Genomic DNA, 24,548 nt, shown 5'->3' with positions numbered 1-24,548 from the left:
AACATTTCCTGTATATTTGTTTTGTCACTTGTTTTGTAATTTGTGTCAGTAGCATGGCCCAAGCAGAGGGTCACCCCTTTCAGTCTGGTCTGCTTGTGGTTCCTTCCTCAAATCATCAGAGGGAGTTTTTCCTTACCTCTGTCACCTGTGTGCTCTAGGGGTTGGTAAGGTTAGACCATACTTGTGTGAAGTGCTTTGAGTTAACTTTGTTGTGATTTGGTGCTATATAAATTAAATGAATTGAATTGAAGGTGCACCATAATTTGTAACACTAAAGTAGAGAAAAACAATTGTAGCGCCAGATTGAGTGATTGTGCTTTGTTAATTTAATCCAGTGATTCATAGTGCACAGAAAACCTCCCAAACATGTTCTTAAACACCAACACTGTATTTCTTCCAAAGTATTAACCTACAAACTTACCAATCCACATTTGTGAACTGCTGTCCCCGTTAATCCAGGTTTACAGCCACTGGCAGCACATTGCAACCAAGCTAACTATGAAAGCTGTCTTTTATATAATTAGTAAGATTTCACATATGAGAGATTTGCTGGATAGTGGTGCTGGCTGCGATAATTTTAAGTCTGTACAGAGTGATGTTTTATGAGACGCCTTCATTTCTGCAAAATCAACAAAAGATTGAAAGCAGTCTGGCATGGTTTTCAGAGCGCATCAAAAAAAAACATTGACCGAGCTGTAGGCACAGTAACATCATCCAGTGTGAACAAGTGATGGAATCAAATTCATAGCTTTTAATGAAACATTTACACTCTCACACGATTACAAGATTAAACCTCCGTGTCAGTTTTGTAGATAGGAGCAAATTCTACGTTGAGCCAATATTAATGTTTTTTCACCTTTTAAATATTATTTATGAACACTGCATAATATGAAATGTCATGTAAAATGAAACTTCCATCATATTTAACTTAAATTGCCTCGAGCTATGGCTGTTACAGTAGATTAAAAGCATTACAAACCTTGAATTAATTTTTTTTTCCATTTCACATAGGCCCACTGATGTCTGAGAAGGGCATCTCATGCTCCTCATGTCATACGCATGCTCACTAATCAGAAATTAATATTGATATAGGTGAGTAATATTTTCTAAATTCTCTGAAGTGGTAACTCTCAATCACATTTTACATGTAGACAGTGAACACTGAACTGAAGCTTTGAAAAATGCGATCGCAAATCAAATGGCAAATCTGTCAGAAAAATCACAATTGGATATTTCCCAAAATCGCTTAGCCCTGACAAAACCCAGTGAGACGTCGTTTTGGAAAAATAATTTCTGAAGACCAAATGTTATTTTGAAAATAAAATGCATTTATTGGAAAATAATGGTCATTAAGCCTTTAATGTTCAACTCAAATATTTGATAGAGCATACTGATATCTGCTACATTCTATTGAGAAATAGAAGCATATTAAAGGGCAAGTGGTTAGTACGCTTGGTTTCAGTGTGGAAGCTTCCTGCTTCAAACCCCACCCCTGCCACATTTCTCCATGTACTGTGGAGGTGCATCAGGAAGGACATCCAGTTTAATAGAATAGAGTAGAACTTTATTGTTATTGTGGACACAATGAAACTTAATTTTAGCAGCATCTCTTCAGAACCAACTCATAAAGAAGACAGCGTATCATAAAAAAAGACAACATAGCAGGACAAAAAGCAACATGTATACGCAACAGATGCTAAATATGTGCTGATGCAGGCTCATATAAAATGCATTATTTGGAAAAAAAAAAGTGCTGCTGTACATAAAGTGCATTAAGCAGAGGTTTTTACACACTTGACCGCTTCTGGGTAAAAACTATTTAGCAGTCTGTTGGTGCGTGCACCTAGTGCCCTGTATCTCCTTCCAGAAGGGAGGGGTAAACAGTTGGTGTCCAGGGTGTGTAGGTCTTTGGAGATGGAGCTGGCTTTCCTCTGAAGCCTGCTAGCATAAATCTCAGACAGAGGGGGCAATGTGGTCCCTATTACCCTTGCTGCTGTTTTCACCACCCGCTGTAGAGTCTTTTTTTGTCCTCTGCCGTGCAGCTCGCAAACCACACAGTGCAGCAGTAGGACAGGAGGCTTTCCACAGTGGCCCTGTAAAATCTGACCAGCAGATTTTGAGGAAGCTGGGACTGCTTCAGCTTCCTGAGGAAGTAGAGTCTCTGATGGGCTTATCCCACCTGATGGCTGATGTGTGCTGACCAGGTGAGATCAGCTGTGATTTGTACTCCCAGGTACCTGAAACAGTCCACCCTCTCCACACTCTTCCCATTGATGTCAAGCTCAGAGTGCTCAGTCTGTTTAGATTTCCGGAAGTCTGTTATAATTTCTTTGGTTTTTGAAGTGTTCAAGTCCAAGTTATTATTGTAACACCACTGTCAAGTGCTGGATCTCGTCTCTGTAGGTTGTCTCATTGTTGTGGATCAGTCCTACAACGGCCCTGTCATCAGCAAATTTAACAGTGGTGTTTGTGGGGTAGGTGGGTGAGCAGTCATGAGTGAAGAGGGAGTAGAGGAAAGGGCTGATAACACACCCCAGCAGTGTTCCAGTGCTGAGGGTCAGAGTGGATGGATGTGTGCGGTCCCATCCTGACCCTTTGTGACCTGTTCTGGAGGAAGTCCAATACCCATGTGTGCAGAGAACTGCCGAGTCCCAGCAGTTAAAACTTCTACCAAATCAACATGCAGATCCACCTTGGATCTGCTGTAGTAACTCCGAGTGAAAACAAGGGAGCAGCTAAAGGGACTTACTTTATTAAAGGGTTAAAGCACAGTGAATATAACAAAGACAGTCAATCACTTCCCCACAAATGCACTTGCAGGACTTTATTTAGATAAGTAAATCCCCAAAGATTCTTAGAGATTCCCATGAAGGGATATGGAAAGCAACTATTACGATTTAAAAATATTTAAAAAAAATCTAATTGGCCAGAAATGGAAACAATACAATGTCTCTCTGGACAGAGGAGTTATGCCATAACATGCCTGAAGTTTGTACAGATGTACAAAGTTGTTCTAAGAACAATCAAGATGAATGTAAACTCTGCACAACGTGGTGTCATTCCGCTATTGTGTTAAGATAAATTTTCTCCTGGTGCAGTTTAAGAACAGAAAATAAAGTGGGTCCATTGTTGAAATTTGTCAGGAGGAAAGCAATCAGGAGAAACTCTGCTGGAAGAGCAATGCAAGGGATAGTTGTGATTTATTTTTGAGACCGTTTTGTGCAATGAAGAAGCAACATTCATGTGTGTAATTGTATCTCAGACTAACTTTCACCTCTTGTTTGGTTTTTATGAATTGTTGTGAGCAAAGTGTAAAGTTCATTATTGCCACCTACTGTTGTAGATGTATAGAAGATGCAAAAGTCTAATCTGTGATTATATGGTGACCCTGTGTTTTTCAGATGCGTTTTCTTTGGGGAGGAACTCCTCAGCTTATATTTGTGGCAGTACACTCCATTATGCAGTAGTGTTCAGAATAATAGTAGTGCTATGTGACTAAAAAGATTAATCCAGGTTTTGAGTGTATTTCTTATTGTTACATGGGAAACAAGGTACCACTAGATTCAGTAGATTCTCACAAATCCAACAAGACCAAGCATTCATGATATGCACACTCTTAAGGCTATGAAATTGGGCTATTAGTAAAAAAAAAAGTAGAAAGGGTGTTCACAATAATAGTAACATCCGCTGTTGATGCTACAAACTCAAAACTATTATGTTCAAACTGCTTTTTTAGCAATCCTGTGAATCACTAAACTAGTATTTAGTTGTATAACCACAGTTTTTCATGATTTCTTCACATCTGCGAGGCATGGAGTCAACCAACTTGTGGCACCTTTCAGCTGTTACTCCACTCCAGGATTCTTTAACAACATTCCACAATTCATTCACATTTCTTGGTTTTGCTTCAGAAACAGCTTTTTTGATGTCACCCCACAAGTTCTCAATTGGATTTAGGTCCAGGGATTGGGCAAGCCACTCAAAAACATTAATTTGTTGGTTTGGAACCAAGATTTTGCTCGTTTACTAGTGTGCTTGAGGTCATTGTCTTGTTGAAACACCCATTTCAAGGGCATGTCCTCTTCAGCATAAGGCAACATGACCTCTTCAGGTTTTTTGACATATCCAAACGATATATAGGCCCAACACCATACAACCCCTGGCAAAAATTATGGAATCACCAGCCTCTGAGGATGTTCATTCAGTTGTTTAATTTTGTAGAAAGAAAGCAGATCACAGACATGACACAAAACTAAAGTCATTTCAAATGGCAACTTTCTGGCTTTAAGAAAACTATAAGAAATCAAGAAAAAAAAGATTGTGGCAGTCAGTAACGGTTACTTTTTTAGACCAAGCAGAGGAAAAAAATATGGAATCACTCAATTCTGAGGAAAAATTATGGAATCACCCTGTAAATTTTCATCCCCAAAACTAACACCTGCATCATATCAAATCTGCTCATTAGTCTGTATCTAAAAAGGAGTGAACACACCTTGGAGAGCTGTTGCACCAAGTGGACTGACATGAATCATGGCTCCAACACGAGAGATGTCAATTGAAACAAAGTAGAGGATTATCAAACTCTTAAGAGAGTAAATCATCATGCAATGTTGCAAAAGATGTTGGTTATTCACAGTCAGCTGTGTCTAAACTCTGGACCAAATACAAACAACTTGGGAAGGTTGTTAAAGGCAAACATACTGGTAGACCAAGGAAGACATCAAAGCGTCAAGACAGAAAACTTAAAACAATATGTCTCAAAAATCGAAAAATGCACAACAAATGAGGAACGAATGGGAGGAAACTGGAGTCAACGTCTGTGACCGAACTGTAAGAAACCGCCTAAAGGAAATGGGATTTACATACAGAAAAGCTAAACGAAAGCCATCATTAACACCTAAACAGAAAAAAAAACAAGGTTACAATGGGCTAAGGAAAAGCATTCGTGGACTGTGGATGACTGGATGAAAGTCATATTCAGTGATGAATCTCGAATCTGCATTGGGCAAGGTGATGATGCTGGAACTTTTGTTTGGTGCCTTTCCAATGAGATTTATAATGATGACTGCCTGAAGAGAACATGCAAATTTCCACAGTCATTGATGATATGGGGCTGCATGTAAGGTAAAGGCACTGGGGAGATGGCTGTCATTACATCATCAATAAATGCACAAGTTTACGTTGATATTTTGGACAATTGAAAGGATGTTTGGGGATGTTTCAAGATGATAATGCATCTTGCCATAGAGCAAAAACTGCGAAAACATTCCTTGTAAAAAGACACATAGGGTCAATGTCATGGCATAGGGTCAATGTCAACGAGTAGATCTGATTTGATGCAGGTGTTAGTATGGGGGATGAAAATTTACAGGGTGATTCCATAATTTTTTCCTCAGAATTGAGTGATTCCATATTTTTTTCCTCTGCTTGGTCTAAAAAAGTAACCGTTACCGACTGCCACAATCTTTTTTTCTTGATTTCTTATAGTGTTTCTTAAAGCCAGAAAGTTGTCATTTGAAATGACTTTAGTTTTGTGTCATGTCTGTGATCTGCTTTTTTTCTACAAAATTAAACAACTGAATGAACATCCTCCAAGGCCGGTGATTCCATAATTTTTGCCAGGGGTTGTAGTAGGAGAAATATGCCCATATCATGATGCTTACACCACCATGCTTCACTGTCTTCACTGTGAACTGTGGCTTGAATTCAGAGTTTGGGGGCCGTCTCACAAACTGTCTGTGGCCCTTGGACCCAAAAAGAACAATTTTACTCTCATCAGTCCACAAAATATTCCTTCATTTCTCTTTAGGCCAGTTGATGTGTTCTTTGTCAAATTGTAACCTCTTCTGCACATGTCTTTTATTTAACAGAGGGACTTTGTGGGGGATTCTTGCAAATAATTTAGCTTCACATAGGCGTCTTCTAACTGTCACAGCACTTACAGGTAACTCCAGACTGTCTTTGATCATCCTGAAGCTGGTCAGTGGGTGAGCCTTTGCCATTCTGGTTATTCTTCTATCCATTTTTTTTTGGTTGTTTTCCGTTTTCTTCCATGCATCTTTTTTTTTTTTTTTTTTTTTTTTTTGTCCATTTTAAAGCATTGGAGATCATTGTAGATGAACAGCCTATAATTCTTTGCACCTGCGTATAGGTTTTCCCCTCTCCAATCAACTTTTTAATCAAACTACACTGTTCTTCTGAACAATGTCTTGAACATCCCACTTTCCTCAGGCTTTCAAAGAGAAAAGCATGTTCAACAGGTGCTGGCTTCATCCTTAAATAGGGGACACCTGATTCACACCTGTTTGTTCCACAAAATTGACGAACTCACTGACTGAATTCCACACTACTATTATTGTGAACACCCTCTTTTCTACTTTTTTTTTTTACTAATAGCCCAATTTCATAGCCTTAAGAATGTGCATATCATGAATGCTTGGTCTTGTTGGATTTGTGAGAATCTACTGAATCTACTGGTACCTTGTTTCCCATGTAACAATAAGAAATATACTCAAAACCTAGATTAATCTTTTTAGTCACATAGCACTACTATTATTCTGAACACTACTGTACGCAACAGAGCAGCTGTTTAGTTTTAACCAATATAACACCAAGAGGTTTGATCTGATTTTGAACCAACTTGATGGAATGACTGAGGGCGAGCTAAAGAAAAGTGAAGTCAAGATTTGGGCCCAGTGCTTATTGTATGTAGGGAATATTTAGAATGGCTAGTCACCTATGACAGTACACCTATGGCTACAATTAAACACTAATATGAAGTCATACTCGTATGACTTGTATATAATTTTTCTGTTGGTTGCATGACTTTTAAAATCCGGTCATTTGCTGGTCAAGTTACTGCACTTCTCATAAATGTCCAAATGCAAACCATGTTGACTTCTTTCAAGTCTTTATACTGAAATATACCACTGTTACTCCAATTTTAATGAAATACTTTTTAAAATTCTCTGTTATACTCACTGTTAAATGTGCTGTCCCCCTTTAGAAGGAGAATCTCAGCATATCAATTTAATGCATTGTTATTTTGAAAGGAGGGCACGTAAGGTCATGGCTGACCCCTCCCACCCTGCTACTCTTTCTGTTGTATCTCATCTTTCTTAAAAACGAGGACAGGTCATCCACCTCCTCAGCTCCTTCCCTCAGGCAGCATGCGTCATAAACAAGGACACACACACACACACACACACTCGCGTTACACAATCCTCTTCTGACTGACAACTTATTAAACTACCTGCACACATCTGTTATTGCTCTTCAGTGCTGTCTGTGCGTATTACGAAGAAATGTCCACAACAGTCAATGCACGCACACAGACACAGTACTTTTCCTTTGGTAATCTGTTCATCATGTCACAACTGTGTTGAAAACCCAAAATATGTCTGTAAATATCAGAATTACACCTTCAAAACACTCATTTTGAAGAACTCTTCAGCACTTGATTACAGAATAATATGCAGTTATTTAGGTCTATATCGTAATTTTAGACCTGTCGGGCAATTCATAAATTACAAAATGTGCAGTAATGGTCGTAGTAGTAATATAAATTTAAAGTGAAAAGCACTGCTATGTCACAGGTGTGATCAACTGCACATCACAAGTTGAATCAGACAGGACATCAACACATGAGTAGCATCATGCTTTGTGATATTTCAACCTTTGATAACTCCAGTGGTACAAAAATTTTTTTCCAACACATATTACACAGTTCTGTGTAATGCAACACATATTACACAGTTCTGTGTAATGCAACACATATTACACAGTTCTGTGTAATATGTGTTGCAGTAGATCCAGCCGAGGCATCTCTGAGATGTAAAGGTCCCTTTCACAGAGTCAAGCAGTGTCTTCATCACGTTAGTGTTACTGTGCATGGAATGAAGGTCAAAGGACAACATGCAGCATGATTCAAGTTTGAAAATGATTGACTTTGTTCATACATTTTGTGTGTGTGTGTGTGTATGTGTGTATGTGTGTGTATATATACGAGGTCTATTAGATAAGAAGCCGACACTTTTATTTATTTTTTTTAACTATATGGATTTGAATAACGTGCGATTACACCAATCATGCTTGAACCCTCGTGCGCATGCGTGAGTTTTTTCACGCGTGTCGGTGACGTCATTTCCCTGTGGGCAGGCCTTGAGTGAGATGTGGTTCAGCCCTCTCGGCTGAATTCCTTTGTTTCACACGTTGCTCGGGACGGCGCACGTTGCTTTATCAAAAATTTTTCTGGACCTGTGAGGAATATCCGAGTGGACACTATTCGAGAAATTCAGCTGGTTTTCGGTGAAAAGTTTAATGGCTGATGAGAGATTATGGGGTGTTTCTGTCGCTGTAAGGACTTCCCACGGAGTGGGACGTCGCGCAGCGCTTCCAGGCGCCGTCGTCGGCCTGTTTCGACCTGAAAACATCCTAATTTAAGGCTTAATTCACCCAGGACGTCGTGAGAGAACAGAGAAGATTCAGAAGAGGCCGGCATGAGGACGTTATGCGGACATTCCACTGTTTAAGGACATTTTTTAATGAAAGACGTGCACGCAAATTCGCCGAATCGTTTCCGTGACGACTCGCCGAATCTGTGTGTGCCGCGACAGGAAAAACACCTCCGTGTTGAAAACCATTTGTAAAATTCAGGTGGCTTTTGATGGCTTTCAACAAGTGAGTAACAGAAATTGTTTAACAGTTTGGGCATGTTCCAACTTGCCCGTTAAGGTTTCCAAAGGAGGTGTTTTTCCTGTCGAGACCCCCCGCGGTCGGGTCCGGCCCGACATGTGACTCTGCCCGCACGTTCTTTCATTACAAAATGTCCGTTAACAATGGAATGTCCGAATAAACTCCTCATGCCGACTTCTTCTGAAAGTTCTCTGTTCTCTGACGACTTACTGGGTCAACAGAGCCTGAAATGTGGAAGTTTTCAACTTGAAATGGCGAGATGCTGCCGCCTCGAAGCGCAGATCGCCGTCAGGTGCCATGGGCCATCCTTACGGTGACAGTAAAACTCCAAAATCTCTCATCAGCCGTTAAAATTTTCACCGAAAACCACCTGAATTTATGAAATGGTGTCCACTCAGTTGTGCCTTACAGGTTTTGAAAAAATTTTGATCAAACAAAGCAGCAGTCTCTGAGCCATTCCTAAACAATGAAAAAATCGTCGAGAGGGTGGGCCAGTCCTCACTCAAAGACTGCCCACAGGCGAATGACGTAACCGACAGGCGTGAAAAAACTCTCGCATGCCCATGAGGGTTCAAGCATGTCTGATGTAATCACACGTGATTCAAATCCATATGTTTTTTGAAAAAAATAATAAGGTTGGATACTTTTCTAATAGACCTCGTATGTATGTGTGTATGTATGTATACCTACATACATACCATGGTCAGTGAGAATTCCTTGTCTAACTGCCGTGCATTATTTTCGTGTATACGCATGCATAGTTTGGTGAGTTAAGTCACTGTAATATCACTCTGCTCTGGTTGTCACCACAGCAATGCAGATCAGCTGTGTTTTGACAGGTGAATGACAGAAATGCGATAAAACTAGGGCTGCAGCTATCGATTGTTTTTTTTAATCGAGTATTCTATCAACTACTCTGGCGATTAATCGGATAAAAAGTACTTTTGTGTTTTTAAACAACACCAGGGCTTAATTTGAGGGGGAGCAAGCCGGAGCGCGCTCCGGAACCTCGGACGCGTGCTCCGGAACCTCTGACGTTGGCTCCGCCAGCTATTTATACTGGATCCGTGATCCACCACCTCTCTTGACTCACAAAATATAAAAAAAAACACCGCGATTGCTCTCACTGCCAATCACACCGCCACCCTCCTGTCTGCTGTGCGGAATTGCGCCAAATCTGGCAACAGTTCCAGAGGCTACGTTCGCTGTTTTGATCTGGATGTTGACTGTAGCTGCAGAGCTCCGTGGCCACCGAGAGAGGACTTGGATTCTTTGCGGGTCCTGCATCCGTACCCCCGGAGGCAGTGAGTGAAGGGAGAGCCGCGCATTGTGTTCTGCGTGTCTTTTTTCTTCCGCGCGAGAAGATTATAAACACAAGAGAGAAAAGTGAGAAAATGTTAATGCCTGTTTGAGAAAAGTGTGTAGTGAGGGGTTTTACAGCTGTAAAACATCTATAATAAGTGTAAAAAATAGTGCTACTTTGCGGATTTCGTTTATCGCGGGTTATGCCGCGTTCACACCAGGCGCGATCAGACGCTACAAATTTGCGGGGGTCGCGTGGCGACGGACGCGCCTCCTTCGCCCGGTGTGTCGCTCTGCTTGGGTGGACTTTCGCTGCGAAAATTCGCCCCGGTGCGTCATCAAATAGGAGGAGCTTCCATTCCGCTCGGCGTCAAGTCATCATGGCGGACCTTTCACACGGAGCGAGTTGTTGTGGAAAGCTCCCAAAACAGAGTATCATCATTTGCTGCAGGAGCTGCGTTTGGATGACGGCCGCTTTCAGCGGTCCTTCCGCCTCTGCGGGACCCAGTTTGAGGACCAATTGTCCCGTTCACGCGCACACATGTAAACAATAAAAAAAAAAGAAACTCCGCTGCTTGCTGCAGCTCGCTCCTCCCCCAAAAAACTGTCATAATTGTGTTTAGAAACCAGTCACCTTTTGTTTTATTATACATCTGTGTAGTTAATTAATAAAATATTCTCCACACAGACGATTCACTTGCGCGTGCATGTAAAGAAAAAAAAAGAACAAAACTCTGCTGCTTGCTGTGGGGCTGCTCCTTGCTCTTTCCCAAAAAAACTCCGTCATAATTATATTTAGAAACCAGTCACCATTTGCTTTATTATACATCTGTGTAGTTAATAAGTTAAAATAATCTCCATGGATGATTCCCTTGCGCGCTCACGTAAAAAAAAAAAAAGAAACTCCGCTCCCGCTGCTGTGGGGCTGCTGCTCGCTCCAAAAACTGTCATGATTGTGAAATAAAGGACAAAAGAGACATAAGTCCTACTCACAGGCTGCTACCAGATACAGGACATGTTCACATCTTCAGTCAAACTCCAAACATCTCCACGTCACTACATATTCAGTCCCTGATTGGTCATCACGGCGCGACAAGACGAAAAAGTTCAGATTTTTCAACTTGGGGAGGAGGGCAACGCAACGTGACGCCACGCAATATCGCGCCACAAACGCGCAAAACGCTCAAAATCCGCTTCACTCGCGTCGTGCTGCACAGTTTGGTGCCAGAACGCGTCCTTACATAGGGATTACATGGCAACCTGTGGCTGCAGTCGCTCACGTCATGCCCGGTGTGAACGCGGAGAACATAACTCCCGCGATAAACGAGGGACCACTGTACAGGAATTTGTACTCTATCCGGATTTGGTGTGACTAGTGTTATTAGGCTTACAATACATGCCCAGTTTATTTTCGGTGTGGCGCACAGCGTTGTTCGCAAGCCCCCCCCCCACCCCCACCCTTCTTTTTTTTTCTGCACCGGAGCCACCCATCCTCTGTGCTCCGGGACCTCCCACTTTACAAATTAAGCATTGAACAACACCAATAGTCCAGGGCTCTACCTAAGCAATGGCACAATGTTCCTGTGCCAAAGTCGTGACATTTTGCTGAAATGGCGATGGGATATGGCTTTCTGTTCTGGTTCCCCCCCCCCCCCCCCCAACTTGTAAAATGTAACCATTTTGAGTTTTTTTTTTTTTTTTTTTTTTTTTTTAAGGTTGGTGGACTGGTTCCCTATGTGATTTTTTTTTTTTTTTTTTATCCCTGTTTCTCTGCGATTCAGCAGATGCATTTCAGCAGGAGGTTGAACATGCTAGCCTCGCAGTTACTGTTTTTTTTTTTTTTTTCTAAGTTACCGTGTTTGTGAAGCATTGTGTGTTGCCCAGAAAAAGCGAAACACTTTAGTGCGAGTCTGAACAGAACCCGGCTTCGGCTGTCGGTACCCGGCCGTCGGGTCAATAGTCACTCACCACGTCGAGCAGACCGTGTGGTTTTTTTTTTTAATAATAGACAAACACACTGCTTCACTTTAAATGGGTAGTAAGTCTATTTCAGATGATCAGTGTGGATCCTCTTTCTCTTAAAAGGCTTTATTTTACTCTGTGTCACATTGGAAAGCGGTAGCTTTAAGGGCTAAATTATTAGCTGTTACACGGCCTGAGCGCATGCTCTAGTCTTCTTCTGTTGTTTTTCTGGGGACATTACAGCGCCACACGCAGGCCTGGCATATGTACTACAATGTTTAAATGAAGCTTCGAGGCACAGAATTTGCCTCAGCCATTTTTTGTAATTGAATTGAGTTATTTGAGTAATCGCTTCAGCCCTAGATGAAACATGGATTTCCAAGTGAATTTTAATATTTTTGGGAAGAGGAAGAGGGCAAATGAGAAGAACAGCAAAAGCAACGGCATAAAGATTTAACATCGGACGAACTGGACAAGATTGAAGAAGGAAAAGAAGAGAACGGTTGCCAAGGATGAAAATATCTTGAGACTGGCATAAAATGGTCCCAAATACTTGCACATTTTTATCAAGTTCTGTTAAATAAATATTTCTGTGTTAGCTCACTGTGTGGGGCCATGGTATAAGCGGATTAAACGAGAAGCTGTGCATTATACGGTTTGAATGCACTTCGCAGAGTGTTTTAGACTCTGTGTCATTTGTATATATATATATATATATATATATACATATACATATATGTATATGTATGTGTGTGTGTATGTATGGAATTGATGGAATCACCGGCCTCGGAGGATGTTCATTCAGTTGTTTAATTTTGTAGAAAAAAAGCAGATCACAGACATGACATAAAACTAAAGTCATTTCAAATGGCAACTTTCTGGCTTTAAGAAACACTGTAAGAAATCAGGAAAAAAAAATTGTGCAGTCAGTAATGGTTACTTTTTTAGACCAAGCAGAGGGGAAAAAAAAATGGAATCACTCAATGCTGAGGAAAAAATTATGGAATCATGAAAAACAAAAGAATGCTCCAACACATCACTAGTATTTTGTTGCACCACCTCTGGCTTTTATAACTGCTTGCAGTCTCTGAGGCATGGACTTAATGAGTGACAAACAGTACTCTTCATCAATCTGGCTCCAACTTTCTCTGATTGCTGTTGCCAGATCAGCTTTGCAGGTTGGAGCCTTGTCATGGACCATTTTCTTCAACTTCCACCAAAGATTTTCAATTGGATTAAGATCTGGACTATTTGCAGGCCATGACATTGACCCTATGTGTGTTTTTGCAAGGAATGTTTTCACAGTTTTTGCTCTATGGCAAGATGCATTATCATCTTGAAAAATGATTTCATCATCCCCAAACAGCCTTTCAATTGATGGGATAAGAAAAGTGTCCAAAATATCAACGTAAACGTGTGCATTTATTGATGATGTAATGACAGCCATCTCCCCAGTGCCTTTACCTGACATGCAGCCCCATATCATCAATGACTGTGGAAATTTACATGTTCTCTTCAGGCAGTCATCTTTATAAATCTCATTCGAACGGCACCAAACAAAAATTCAGCATCATCACCTTGCCCAATGCAGATTCGAGATTCATCGCTGAATATGACTTTCATCCAGTCATCCACAGTCCACGATTGCTTTTCCTTAGCCCATTGTAACCTTGTTTTTTTCTGTTTAGGTGTTAATGATGGCTTTCGTTTAGCTTTTCTGTATGTAAATCCCATTTCCTTTAGGCGGTTTCTTACAGTTCGGTCACAGACGTTGACTCCAGTTTCCTCCCATTCGTTCCTCATTTGTTTTGTTGTGCATTTTCAATTTTTGAGACATATTGCTTTAAGTTTTCTGTCTTGACGCTTTGATGTCTTCCTTGGTCTACCAGTATGTTTGCCTTTAACAACCTTCCCATGTTGTTTGTATTTGGTCCAGAGTTTAGACACAGCTGACTGTGACCAACCAACATCTTTTGCAACATTGCGTGATGATTTACCCTGTTTTAAGAGTTTGATAATCTTCTCCTTTGTTTCAATTGACATCTCTCGTGTTGGAGCCATGATTCATGTCAGTCCACTTGGTGCAACAGCTCTCCAAGGTGTGATCACTCCTTTTTAGATGCAGACTAACAAGCAGATCTGATTTGATGCAGGTGTTAGTTTTGGGGATGAAAATTTATAGGGTGATTCCATAATTTATTCCTCAGAATTGAGTGAGTCCATATTTTTTTTCCCTCTGCTTGGTCTAAAAAAGTAACCGTTACTGACTGCCACAATTTTTTTTTCCTGATTTCTTAGTGTTTCTTAAAGCCAGAAAGTTGCCATTTGAAATGACTTTAGTTTTGTGTCATGTCTGTGATCTGCTTTTTTTCTACAAAATTAAACAACTGAATGAACATCCTCCGAGGCCAGTGATTCCATAATTATTGTCAGGGGTTGTAATAGCCCAGTTTCATAGCCTTAAGAGTGTGCATATCATGAATGCTTGGTGTTGTTGGATTTGTGAGAATCTACTGAATCTACTGGTACCTTGTTTCCCATGTAACAATAAGAAATATACTCAAAACCTGGATTAATCTTTTTAGTCACATAGCACTACTATTATTCTGAACACTACTGTATGTGTGTGTGTCCTTATTTTTCAATGCCTACATTTCTTTATCTCATTGCACTTGCTCTTGAATGATTTTTCTGAGTATTTCTTGACACCTGTACCACAAGGAGGGAAAAAAAAATCTCTGGATGCACTTGTTGGGAGGCGAGAATGAAAATAAACTGCATATGATAGACATACTAGTGGAATGCATCATCTGCGTGGACACTGTGTGCACTGCATTTACGGTTTTGTGGTTAAATGATCTTCCATTTGCATGCTGATTAATTATTTCTTTTTTTATGGTTTTCCTCCAGTTGAAGTCGTTCCATAACGAGCTCCTGTCTGAGCTGGAGAAGAAGGTGGAGCTTGATGCTCGTTATCTCACTGTGAGTACCTGACTTTTAAGTTATTTTTCTGTCTTTTTGTCAGCTTCCAGTTTAGTTTGTTTCATTTGCTACTTAATTGCTAATGAGTGATTGCTTATAATGAGTGCAAGACACAGATTCGTCTAAGGTTTGTATCCCAGATAATTGACTGGCTTTAGTGTGGTTTATTTCAGTGCCAGTGCAGTGATGGCTTGAGTGGTGCTGTGAGTCTTTGCTGTGCAGCTTGATCACATGACGGCTGTACGTGCCAAAGTGTTGGCTGCTCTTGCAGTTTTCGTCTGCATTCTGCACAAAGCTGAAGCAGGTCCATTTAAGAACAACGTTTATGTCCAGAGACTTTATGGACGAGGCCGACTGCTTTCATGAGGCTTTGGAATCCTGTTTATTTCACCACTTAAAGGTCACTGTATAATAGGGATGGACCAGAAAGAGACTTTAAAGGTGTTATAATGTTGATGTGCATGGTCTCTCTCTCTCTCTCTCTCTCTCTCTCTCTCATTCATATACCAACCATTATTTATTTATTTATTTAAAATTTATTTATTTGCATTAGTGATTACAATACTCATTGAGATCTGTGTTGAAGTTTGATTGAATTAAGTAAAGTGTGACAGAGCAATGTTTTTTTTTTTTTTGGTCATGCTTCTAAAGAAAAAGGTCACTGGGGATCCTATACCAGCTCATGGTATAATTGTAGCACCTGTATGAGAAATTCAGTACACGTACTGGTTTTTGAGAGATCAAGTCAATTCAGTGGTGAGCCACTAGTCCGGAGTTTTGTGCAGCAGCTCCGATCACTTTCACACAGTTCATGTTATATCACTGTGTATAACAGCGCAGTGGCGGCACATCGACCAGAACTGCACACCCATGGTGAGTTTTTAGACATCACAAAAAGCTTAGTTACACACGAACACCATAAACTACAATTTATGCATGCATTAAAATAAAATTTTATATAACCAGTGTTAACCGTGTAAATGCATTGTGATACATATAGATTATCAGACATCCAGTGATACGAATTGTGTTACATCACGTTTTGAAAAATGTTATAGAGCCTTAGAGAAATACTTTCCATTTACTTTGAATTCTGGCCGAAGTGAATGATTTCTTATGGCCCGATCACACAGCATGCGATGATTCCTGAACAAAGGGGAGAAAAGTAAAAAAAAAAAAAAGTCTCAAATCATTGAGAAAAGGTGGACAAATGAGCTTTTGACTTTTCCCATCACTGAATAGCCTGCAAATCAAGCGTGCAAAAGGAATGAAAGAGGAACAAAAAGAAACCGAAGCTAGCGTTGATCACGATGCTTAAAATGCGCTTGGAGCCACTGCTGGAGCAGTGTGTGTCTGCATCCTGCTCTGCATTTCAGGACTCGGCGCTGGGCCGGAGCTCTGTAGCGCCTGAGTCCTGGAGAAGCTGCAAAGACAAGTGTGTGATACAACCCATTGTGGAGATCTGTGCACACGTCGGTGGGTCCACCTGCTCTGGTTGCTTGTCCAGAACAAAACGGGGATCATCTCCTTCATCATCAGAATCCTCCCTGGGTGGTTCAGACTCTGATGACTTGTTGCACGCTCCGTCTTGCTCCAGTAACAAAAAACACAAAACTGAAGTGCTTGCTCAACATTCATAAGATGCCTCATTTTTACAAAACAAAAATGCAAAAATCCACCGCACTAACCACTAACACTAAATAATCCATCAAAATAATACATAATCCAAACAAGCCAAATATTTCTCAAATCTCTTAAATACCAAAACTGTAATTGCTGTCTGTACACCTGAAATGCGTGCGTACTCAGCCATTCATTTGCGATCGCACTGGGTTTTCTGTTTTCATATGTCACAGCTCTGTGGATCAAAGCTGTTCACACGTGAATGCCCGCTGCTGCTGAAACTTTTTCCACACTTGATGCTCAAAATCACGCTTCTGTAAACTGCTGCCTGCTTTGCACAAACTGAGGCACAGTTCGCGCTGAGAGATCACCGCAGATGACACAAAATATTATTACATTGTGACAACTCTCAGCAGCTCTATGGCAATGGGGCTGATCGCGCTCCTGCAAAGCCCCTCCCCAGTGCGAACAAATACACAGCGATCAAGGATCACCTCCTCAAAACTTTTGAACTGTTAGACTGAAAGGGCCAGCAGGCTCTTCTCTCTACACCGGCTGGAAGACAACAAGCCCTTCAGAGTTCATGGACAGAATGCTGCAGCTCCTGAGGACAACAACTCTATCCTCAGGTGCGTGCAGCACTGGCCAACACCATGATCATGGACTGCCGTGCGCTGGCGGAGGAGGCCGACAAATTCTTCCTGGCCGGCTCGGCATGGCAGCAGCCGCACTTGCCCCATCATAAGCAGCAGCAGAAGTCCCACACCACACACCAGCACTGCTGCGGAGGAGCTGCATCTCTCCTCCACAGCACCGCTGACAAACCGGTTTCTGTACTGTGCGAAAACATTCAGATGTTCGAATGAAGTAAAAGTAAACGCTAATTTTACAAAAACTAAGCAAACGATAAGAAACTGTCAAGAACAACAGCAAAACGAAATTTGGACGAATCGAGGTTTTTGGCGGCATTTGTTCAAATTTTTTTTCAACAGTTTAAAAATCCTCACAAGCGCCAGCTGCAGGAACGAAGCTGTATGAAGGTTAAACAATGCCACGAAAGTCCAGATTTCTTGTTTTGTTTGGGCTTTGTTGTCCTTCATTCATGCCGTGTGACCGGGCCTTTAGAGAATAAAAACAAGAGAATTTGCTTTCCATTATTCACCTAGTTAGTTCAGGCTCAGGTGACTTTATTTGTACCCATAGGTAGATTTGACTTGCAGCAAACAGAAAAGGGCATCCATGTTAATCAGACACAACAATAACAATGAAAACACTAAAAACACTAATGAAGAACATATGCAAAACAAAAGTATAACACAGACACAACTGGGCACTCACAAACTTACTAAACCACTAAAAACAAGCATCAGGAGAAACCACTAAAAGACGGCCAGCATAAAAAATTTGTGTAAAAGATAAATAAATAAATAGATAAATATGTGCAAACCCTGCTAAGATTTATTCAAATTCACATTTGCCACTGGAACAAAACTACTCCTGTAGCGTTTGGGACTTTGAACCTACGGCCAGAAGGTAGGAGCTGAAATTTGTTAGCCAGAGGGTGTGAGTCATCAATTGTGATGCATCTGGCTATCCGCTGTAATTGTTTGGTGTACAGGGACTCTAAACTCAGCTGTGACTGGCCAATCAGCTGACTGGACCATTTAATAATCTGATCCAGTCTGTTCCTGTCCTTCAGTGTCAGACTGCCAAACCATGCCACCAAAGAAAAAGATAAAACAGATTCAATAAAAACGATAAAATAGTGTTAACGTGGTTCGGCCGATGTTGAAGTAGGACAGCTTCCTGAGGCAGAACAAGCGCTGGTGCCCCTTCCTGCACATCACCTCACAGTCTGCCTCATACTTCAGTGAATTATCAATGATAGTTTGTTTGCACAATTTCAACTGGTTGTCCATTAATTATTGTGTTGTCAAGTGTGCTGGCATTCTTCCTAAAATCAATGACCATATCTTTAGTTTTTAATGTACTGAGCTGAAGATATGAGTCCTCATACCATTTAACAAAATGTTCAACTATAGGGTCGTAGCTGTTCTTATTGTCCCGCAGGAGACTGACAATCACTGTGTCATCCGCATATTTTAAAATGAACCTGTTTTTAAAAGTGCTCTGACACATATTGGTATAAAGAATAAATAACAAAGGTGAGAGCACACACCCTTGTGGTGAGCCAATAGAAGAACACGCTGTGTTTGATAAAAGCCTATTCACTCTGACTTCTTGTGTTCTGTTTTGTTTGTTAAAAAGTCTAAAATCCAGCCCACAAGTTAGTGAGGCCAGACTAATATAATGTATCTACGTAACGCAGCAGGTATTGCATTATAACGGCATTCGTATACACATTACGGTGTGTACCCCTAACATGGCTCACAAGTAGGAGGCTGCAGTAGCTGTGCAACAGGTTGCAACCACAACTTCGGAGAGAAAAAAAAAGACCATGTTTTGCTGCATTGAGTGGATGAAATGCTACTTGGTATGAAAGATTAAATTTGGTCCCAAGAGTTGATTAGTTACTTGCCACCTTGGGTTAGTTTGAGCTCACATCAGTGTCTGCTCTGTGCGCATGAGCTTGTTTCACTCTGTCCATACACACTACAGGACAGCCAGTGTTTCTCTGATACAACAGAAATACATATTTGTTTAGTGCCACTGTGGAGTGTGCTGCTAGCTTGCCTCACTCTTGATAAGGGCATTTTCAGAATAATATTTTTAATATTACAAAGATCCCCCGTCTTTCAGTCACTCTTGAATATAGTCCCTTGCATGTTTGGTGGCTTCCTTCCTCAGTCCCACCCCCCACCCCCAAATATTTCCACAGTCCTATGGCCATAGTGCATGGGTTTTAGCTATGCAAAGCACACTGACTGTTCAGTGTATAATGAGGTCATGTTTTGGAACCACAGTATACCTTAAAACCATATTCATCCATTGGCTATCGCAAGGTGACAGACGGGTCATTTGTTTTTGTTGGTTGCACCCAATGAAACTAATCGACATGACACTTTGACAGCTACTCTCGTCTTGTGTGCTGATTATTCAGCACTGTGCTAATGTAAGTTGGAGATATTGTATTATTCATGCTCAAGTTGAGTTTTCACTCCTGTTCTTTTGTGTAGTTGGAGGTGAGACATAGGCAAAAGAATAAATGAATCAAGACAATGAGAACGTATCCTGAATTAGTCCACAAGTTCTCACATGTAATACAGTTCTTTTTGTGATTCTCCTTCCTATCTGAAGTGTGTCTGTGTGAAACACTGTACACAGAGAAGCTTCTATGACAGAGCTACACCCTGTGCCTTAATGCTGTGGTCTATATTAGGACAATTAAAGGCCAGCTCTATGAAATGAGATGCTTTGGAATTTAATTTGTTTCATATCTACTCAGCTATCAAAGGTAGACTGATTATAATAGCTCCCCTCTTGGAGAGTGCACGTGTGAGCACCGTGGAGCTACATGTGATATCTTTAGAATGAGTGGGATGCAGCCTCGGTGCAGAACTCTGCTGCTGTGTGTTGTTTGGGAGGATGGGATAATATTTCTGTTATTGTATTGTTGTAAGAGATGAGTTATGACATGCTTGAGCTACTTTCAGATTTAAATGCTCATTGTCTGTGACATTCGAGATCATTGCACGTTATTGGATGGATTCGTCAACAAAGCCAAAACCACCTCCAAATTATCTTTTGCTTCATGCAAAACATCTACGTTTTTGTTGTTTACATTCTATATTCTTGTGTTCATAAAATATTGAACATGGTTATGTTTCAAATATTATATACGCCGTGTGTGTAAATCTGCTATACTGATGATTTTATTTTGATGATTATATTTTCAGTTTAAGAGGCATGAAAATTATCTGTGGATGCAAGAAACTCAGTTTGCACAAAATGGTGTCCCATCACAATTATTTTGATCCGAGTCTGGCAGTGCCTGGTGTGGGATTAAATGCACATTTTTATTGGTTGACAGAGTTGGATTTCACTCAGTCACCATAATTGTAGCAGTTATCTGCCATGCAGTCATCTCAACACAGTTACTGCTGACAGTCAACCAATAACAATGTGGTCTTATGAGAGACACCAGAGGAAAAAATGCAGTTTTTCCAAATTGACATGCTGTATAAAGTACTCACTGAAAATGGCAGAACTGACCCCAGTATCAAAACTATAAATGTGCAGTTTTTGTAGGCTAATAGTGTTTATTTTGATTTTTGACAGAAGTAGACCAGACTCACCTTCAACTCGAGTCATGGTAATTTATCTGTCATGAGTTGGAAGTCTGGATATAAAGGTGTGTGTGTGTGTGTGTGTGTGTGTGTGTGTGTGTGTGTGTGTGTGTGTGTGTGCGTGTGCGTGTGTGTGTGCGTGTGTGTGTGAGAGAGAGAGAGAGAGAACATCCATCATTCTATGTCCCATTTTCATTTAATTTTTCTAAGTGTTTGCCTTGGCGGTCACAGCCTTAGCAGTGAGGGTTTGGGCCTCAACTACAGCACCACAACTTGCTTTTGGGGTCATCTATAATTACAACCTCAATTCCAATGAAGTTGGGACATTGTGTAAAATGTAAATAAAAATAGAATACAATTTTTTGCAAATCCTCTTCAACCTATATTCAGTTGAATACACCACAAAGGAAAGATATTTAATGTTCAAACTGATAACTTTGTTTTTGTGTAAATATTTGCTCATTTTGAAATGGATGCCTGCAACACGTTTCAAAAAAGCTGGGACAGTGGTATGTTTACCACTGTGTTACATCACCTTTCCTTCTAACAACACTTAATAAGCATTTGGGAACTGAGGACACTAATTGTTGAAGCTTTGTAGGTGGAATTCTTTCCCATTCTTGCTTGTTGTATGACTTCAGTTCGGGGTCTCTGTGCTTCTTAATGCGCCAAACATCTTCAATGGGCGACAGGTCTGGACTGCAAGCACGCCAGTCTAGTACCCGCACTCTTTTACTACGAAGCCACGCTGTTGTTACACATGCAGAATGTGGCTTGGCATTGTCTTGCTGAAATAAGCAGGGACGTCCCTGAAAAAGACGTTGCTTGGATGGCAGCATGTGTTGCTCCAAAACCTGGATGTACCTTTCAGCATTGATGGTGCCATCACAGATGTGTAAGTTGCCCATGTCATGGGCACTAACACACCCCCATATCATCACAGATGCTGGCTTTTGAACTTTGTGCTGGTAACAAACTGGTTGGTCTTTTACCTCTTTTGTCTGGAGGACACAACGTCCATGATTTCCAAAAACAATTTGAAATGTTTACTCATCAGACCACAGCACACTTTTCCACTTTGCACCTGTCCATTTCAAATGAGCTCGGGCCCCGAGAAGGCGGCGGCGTTTCTGGATGTTGTTGATGTATGGCTTTCGCTTTGCATGGTAGAGTTTAACTGACAGTGGTTTTCTGAAGTGTTCCTGAGCCCACACGGTAAGATCCTTTACACAATGATGTTGGTTTTTAATGCAGTGCCGCCTGAGGGATCGAAGGTCACGGGCATTCAGTGTTGGTTTTCGGCCTTGCCGCTTACATGTAGAAAGTTCTCCAGATTCTCTGAATCTTCTGATTATATTATGGACTGTAGATGACGGAATCCCTAAATTCTTTGCAACTGAACATTGAGAAACATTGTTCTTAAACTGTTGGAGTATTTGTTCATGCAGTTGTTCACAAAGTGGTGATCCTCACCCCATCTTTGCTTGTGAATGGCTGAGACTTTTGGGCATGCTCCTTTTACACCCAATCATGAGTGTCCTCAGTTCCTAAATGCTTATTGACTATTGTTAGAAGGAAAGGTGATGTAAGACAGTGGTAAACATACCACTGTCCCAGCTTTTTTGAAACGTGTTGCAAGCATCCATTTCAAAATGAGCAAATATTTGCACAAAAACAATAAAGTTTATCAGTTTGAACATTAAATATCTTGTCTTTGTGGTGTATTCAATTCAATTTAGGTTGAAACAGATTTGCAAATCATTGTATTATGTTTTTATTTACATTTTACACAACGTCCCAACTTCATTGGAATTGGGGTTGTAGACAGATTTGGGAGCACAGTGGATTAGTGGATAGCACTGTTGCCTGACAGCAAGAAGGTCATGGGTTTGATTCCCACCTGTGGTCTTTGTGTGGAGTTTGCATGTTCTCCCCATGTTTGCGTGGGTTTCCTCTGGGTGCTCCGATTTCCTCCCACATTTATAGACATGCAGGTTAGTGAATTGGAAACTTTATAATTGCAAAAGAGATCTCGATCTGATTGAGGTGAACCTAGTTAAATAAAGGTTAAAATAAAAATAAAAAATCAACTTGACATAAAGGGAAATAAAAAAAAAGGTTGTATCAACAATGTAAATGGTAAATGGACTGCATTTATATAGTACTTTTCCATCTGCATCAGACACTCAAAGTGCTCAATAATGCCTCACATTCACACCAATGTCAGGGTGCTGCCATACAAGGCGCACACTACAAACCGGGAGCAACTTTTCCAGTCAGGCTGGGATTTGAACCAAGGATCCTCTGCTCTCAAGCCCAACACTTAACCACTAGACCAGGGGTGGCGAAGTTCGGTCCTCGAGAGCCACCTTCCTGACACTCTTAGTTGTTTCCCCGCTCCAACACACCTGAACCCAAAGGCTCATTAAAAGTCTGCTAAAGAGTCTTTCATTGGATTCAAGTGTGTTGGAGCAGGGAGACAACTAAGAGTGTCAGGAAGGTGGCTCTCGAGGCCCAAACTTGGCCACCCCTGCACTAGACCATCTCCTCCCCTGACAATGTGATTTCAGGTCATCAGCAGCCCAAAATACAACAAATACCCCAAATTGTTGTGGAATGTAAATATTCATTGCCCATTGCAGTCAAGGTGCTGGGGTGCAGCACTAACAATCAGCTGATCATCTCAGTCAGAAAGGACTATGGCCAACCGGTAGGCAGAGAATGGAATCAGCCTCTCGAACAAGAGACCTGTTGGTGACTGACGAGGACCAGAACAGGAAAAAAAACTATGAATAAATCAGAATGTGATACCATGACATCTATTTTTGTCTTGTCTCCAAAATGGGCCTTTTTCAGATTTTAGAACACTTTGGCGTCATTTACTGAGATCAGACTTTAACAATAACCTGCAGTGCAAACTCTGCATATGCCGTACGTGTAAAATGGCTCGTTCTAACCGGAAAATCATTGAGTCAGAGGTCACACTTTCAAGTCTATCAGAGTTGGCCCATGTGCTTTATTTATATTCCAGGCACAAATCTTTCAAATATCAGTGTTGTGGGTATTGCGGGGTTAAAGTCAGCAGGCCGTTGCTTTGATGTTGTGGATAAACATGCAAGCTTATTTATCTAATGTGACCATGAAATCAAAAGGTAAACCTTTCAACTTGCTTCACTGCTGCTTCTCTAAATGGCACTCAGATGTGTGTTTTACACAGCAGACACCCCAATTTGTGCAAATGAATTAGTAGATTTGTTTGTGCTGCTTTATTATGAAGAGGGAATTAAAGAATGGGCTGCTCCCTGTTGCTGGAACACAGACAACACCTGACAGTCACATTTGACTATTTTACATGGGAATGTATTGATAGCTGATGGCCTGTAAGGAAATTGCAGATAGCAATTTATTTTAGTTATTTGTTGAAAATATTGTTTTCAGTATAGAACAGTTTAAACTCCTTTTAAACGGTTTAAATTATCCCAATGTTCCCCACATTCAAGCTCGTTTAAACATGTACTGTACACAGGTCAGGTTAGCTATGAAATCATGTGCCATTTTCATACACTGCTGCATCAACCATACTACGGAGCCACCTCGAGTCTTGGACAGCAACCACAGACAGGCAACTGGTCCATCCCCACCTTGTAAAAGTAGCCCTGTATCTGCTGGAGCCAGGTGTAATGTGGGTGTCACCTTAGCTTTTTTGCAGTTGATGGGGTCCTCAACACTGAGTCACCT

The 24,548-nt window shown here is 41.0% G+C and overlaps 1 protein-coding gene across 7 annotated transcripts in view; it reads left to right on the top strand.

The window, feature by feature from the left end:
• Nucleotides 1-24,548, top strand: part of baiap2a (BAR/IMD domain containing adaptor protein 2a) — a 243,980-nt gene that overhangs the window by 153,947 nt on the left and 65,485 nt on the right. For all 7 annotated transcript variants that reach the window (XM_034191131.1, XM_034191134.1, XM_034191132.1 and 4 more), the window contains exon 5: nt 14,869-14,940. In XM_034191131.1, the coding sequence (XP_034047022.1) occupies nt 14,869-14,940 (72 nt within the window). The remainder of the gene's footprint in view (nt 1-14,868; nt 14,941-24,548) is intronic.

The sequence above is a fragment of the Thalassophryne amazonica genome, chromosome 16, assembly GCF_902500255.1.
Source record: "Thalassophryne amazonica chromosome 16, fThaAma1.1, whole genome shotgun sequence".
Taxonomy (NCBI): domain Eukaryota; kingdom Metazoa; phylum Chordata; class Actinopteri; order Batrachoidiformes; family Batrachoididae; genus Thalassophryne; species Thalassophryne amazonica.
Note: the sequence above shows the minus strand (reverse complement) of the source record. Positions and strands in the feature narration are given on the sequence as shown.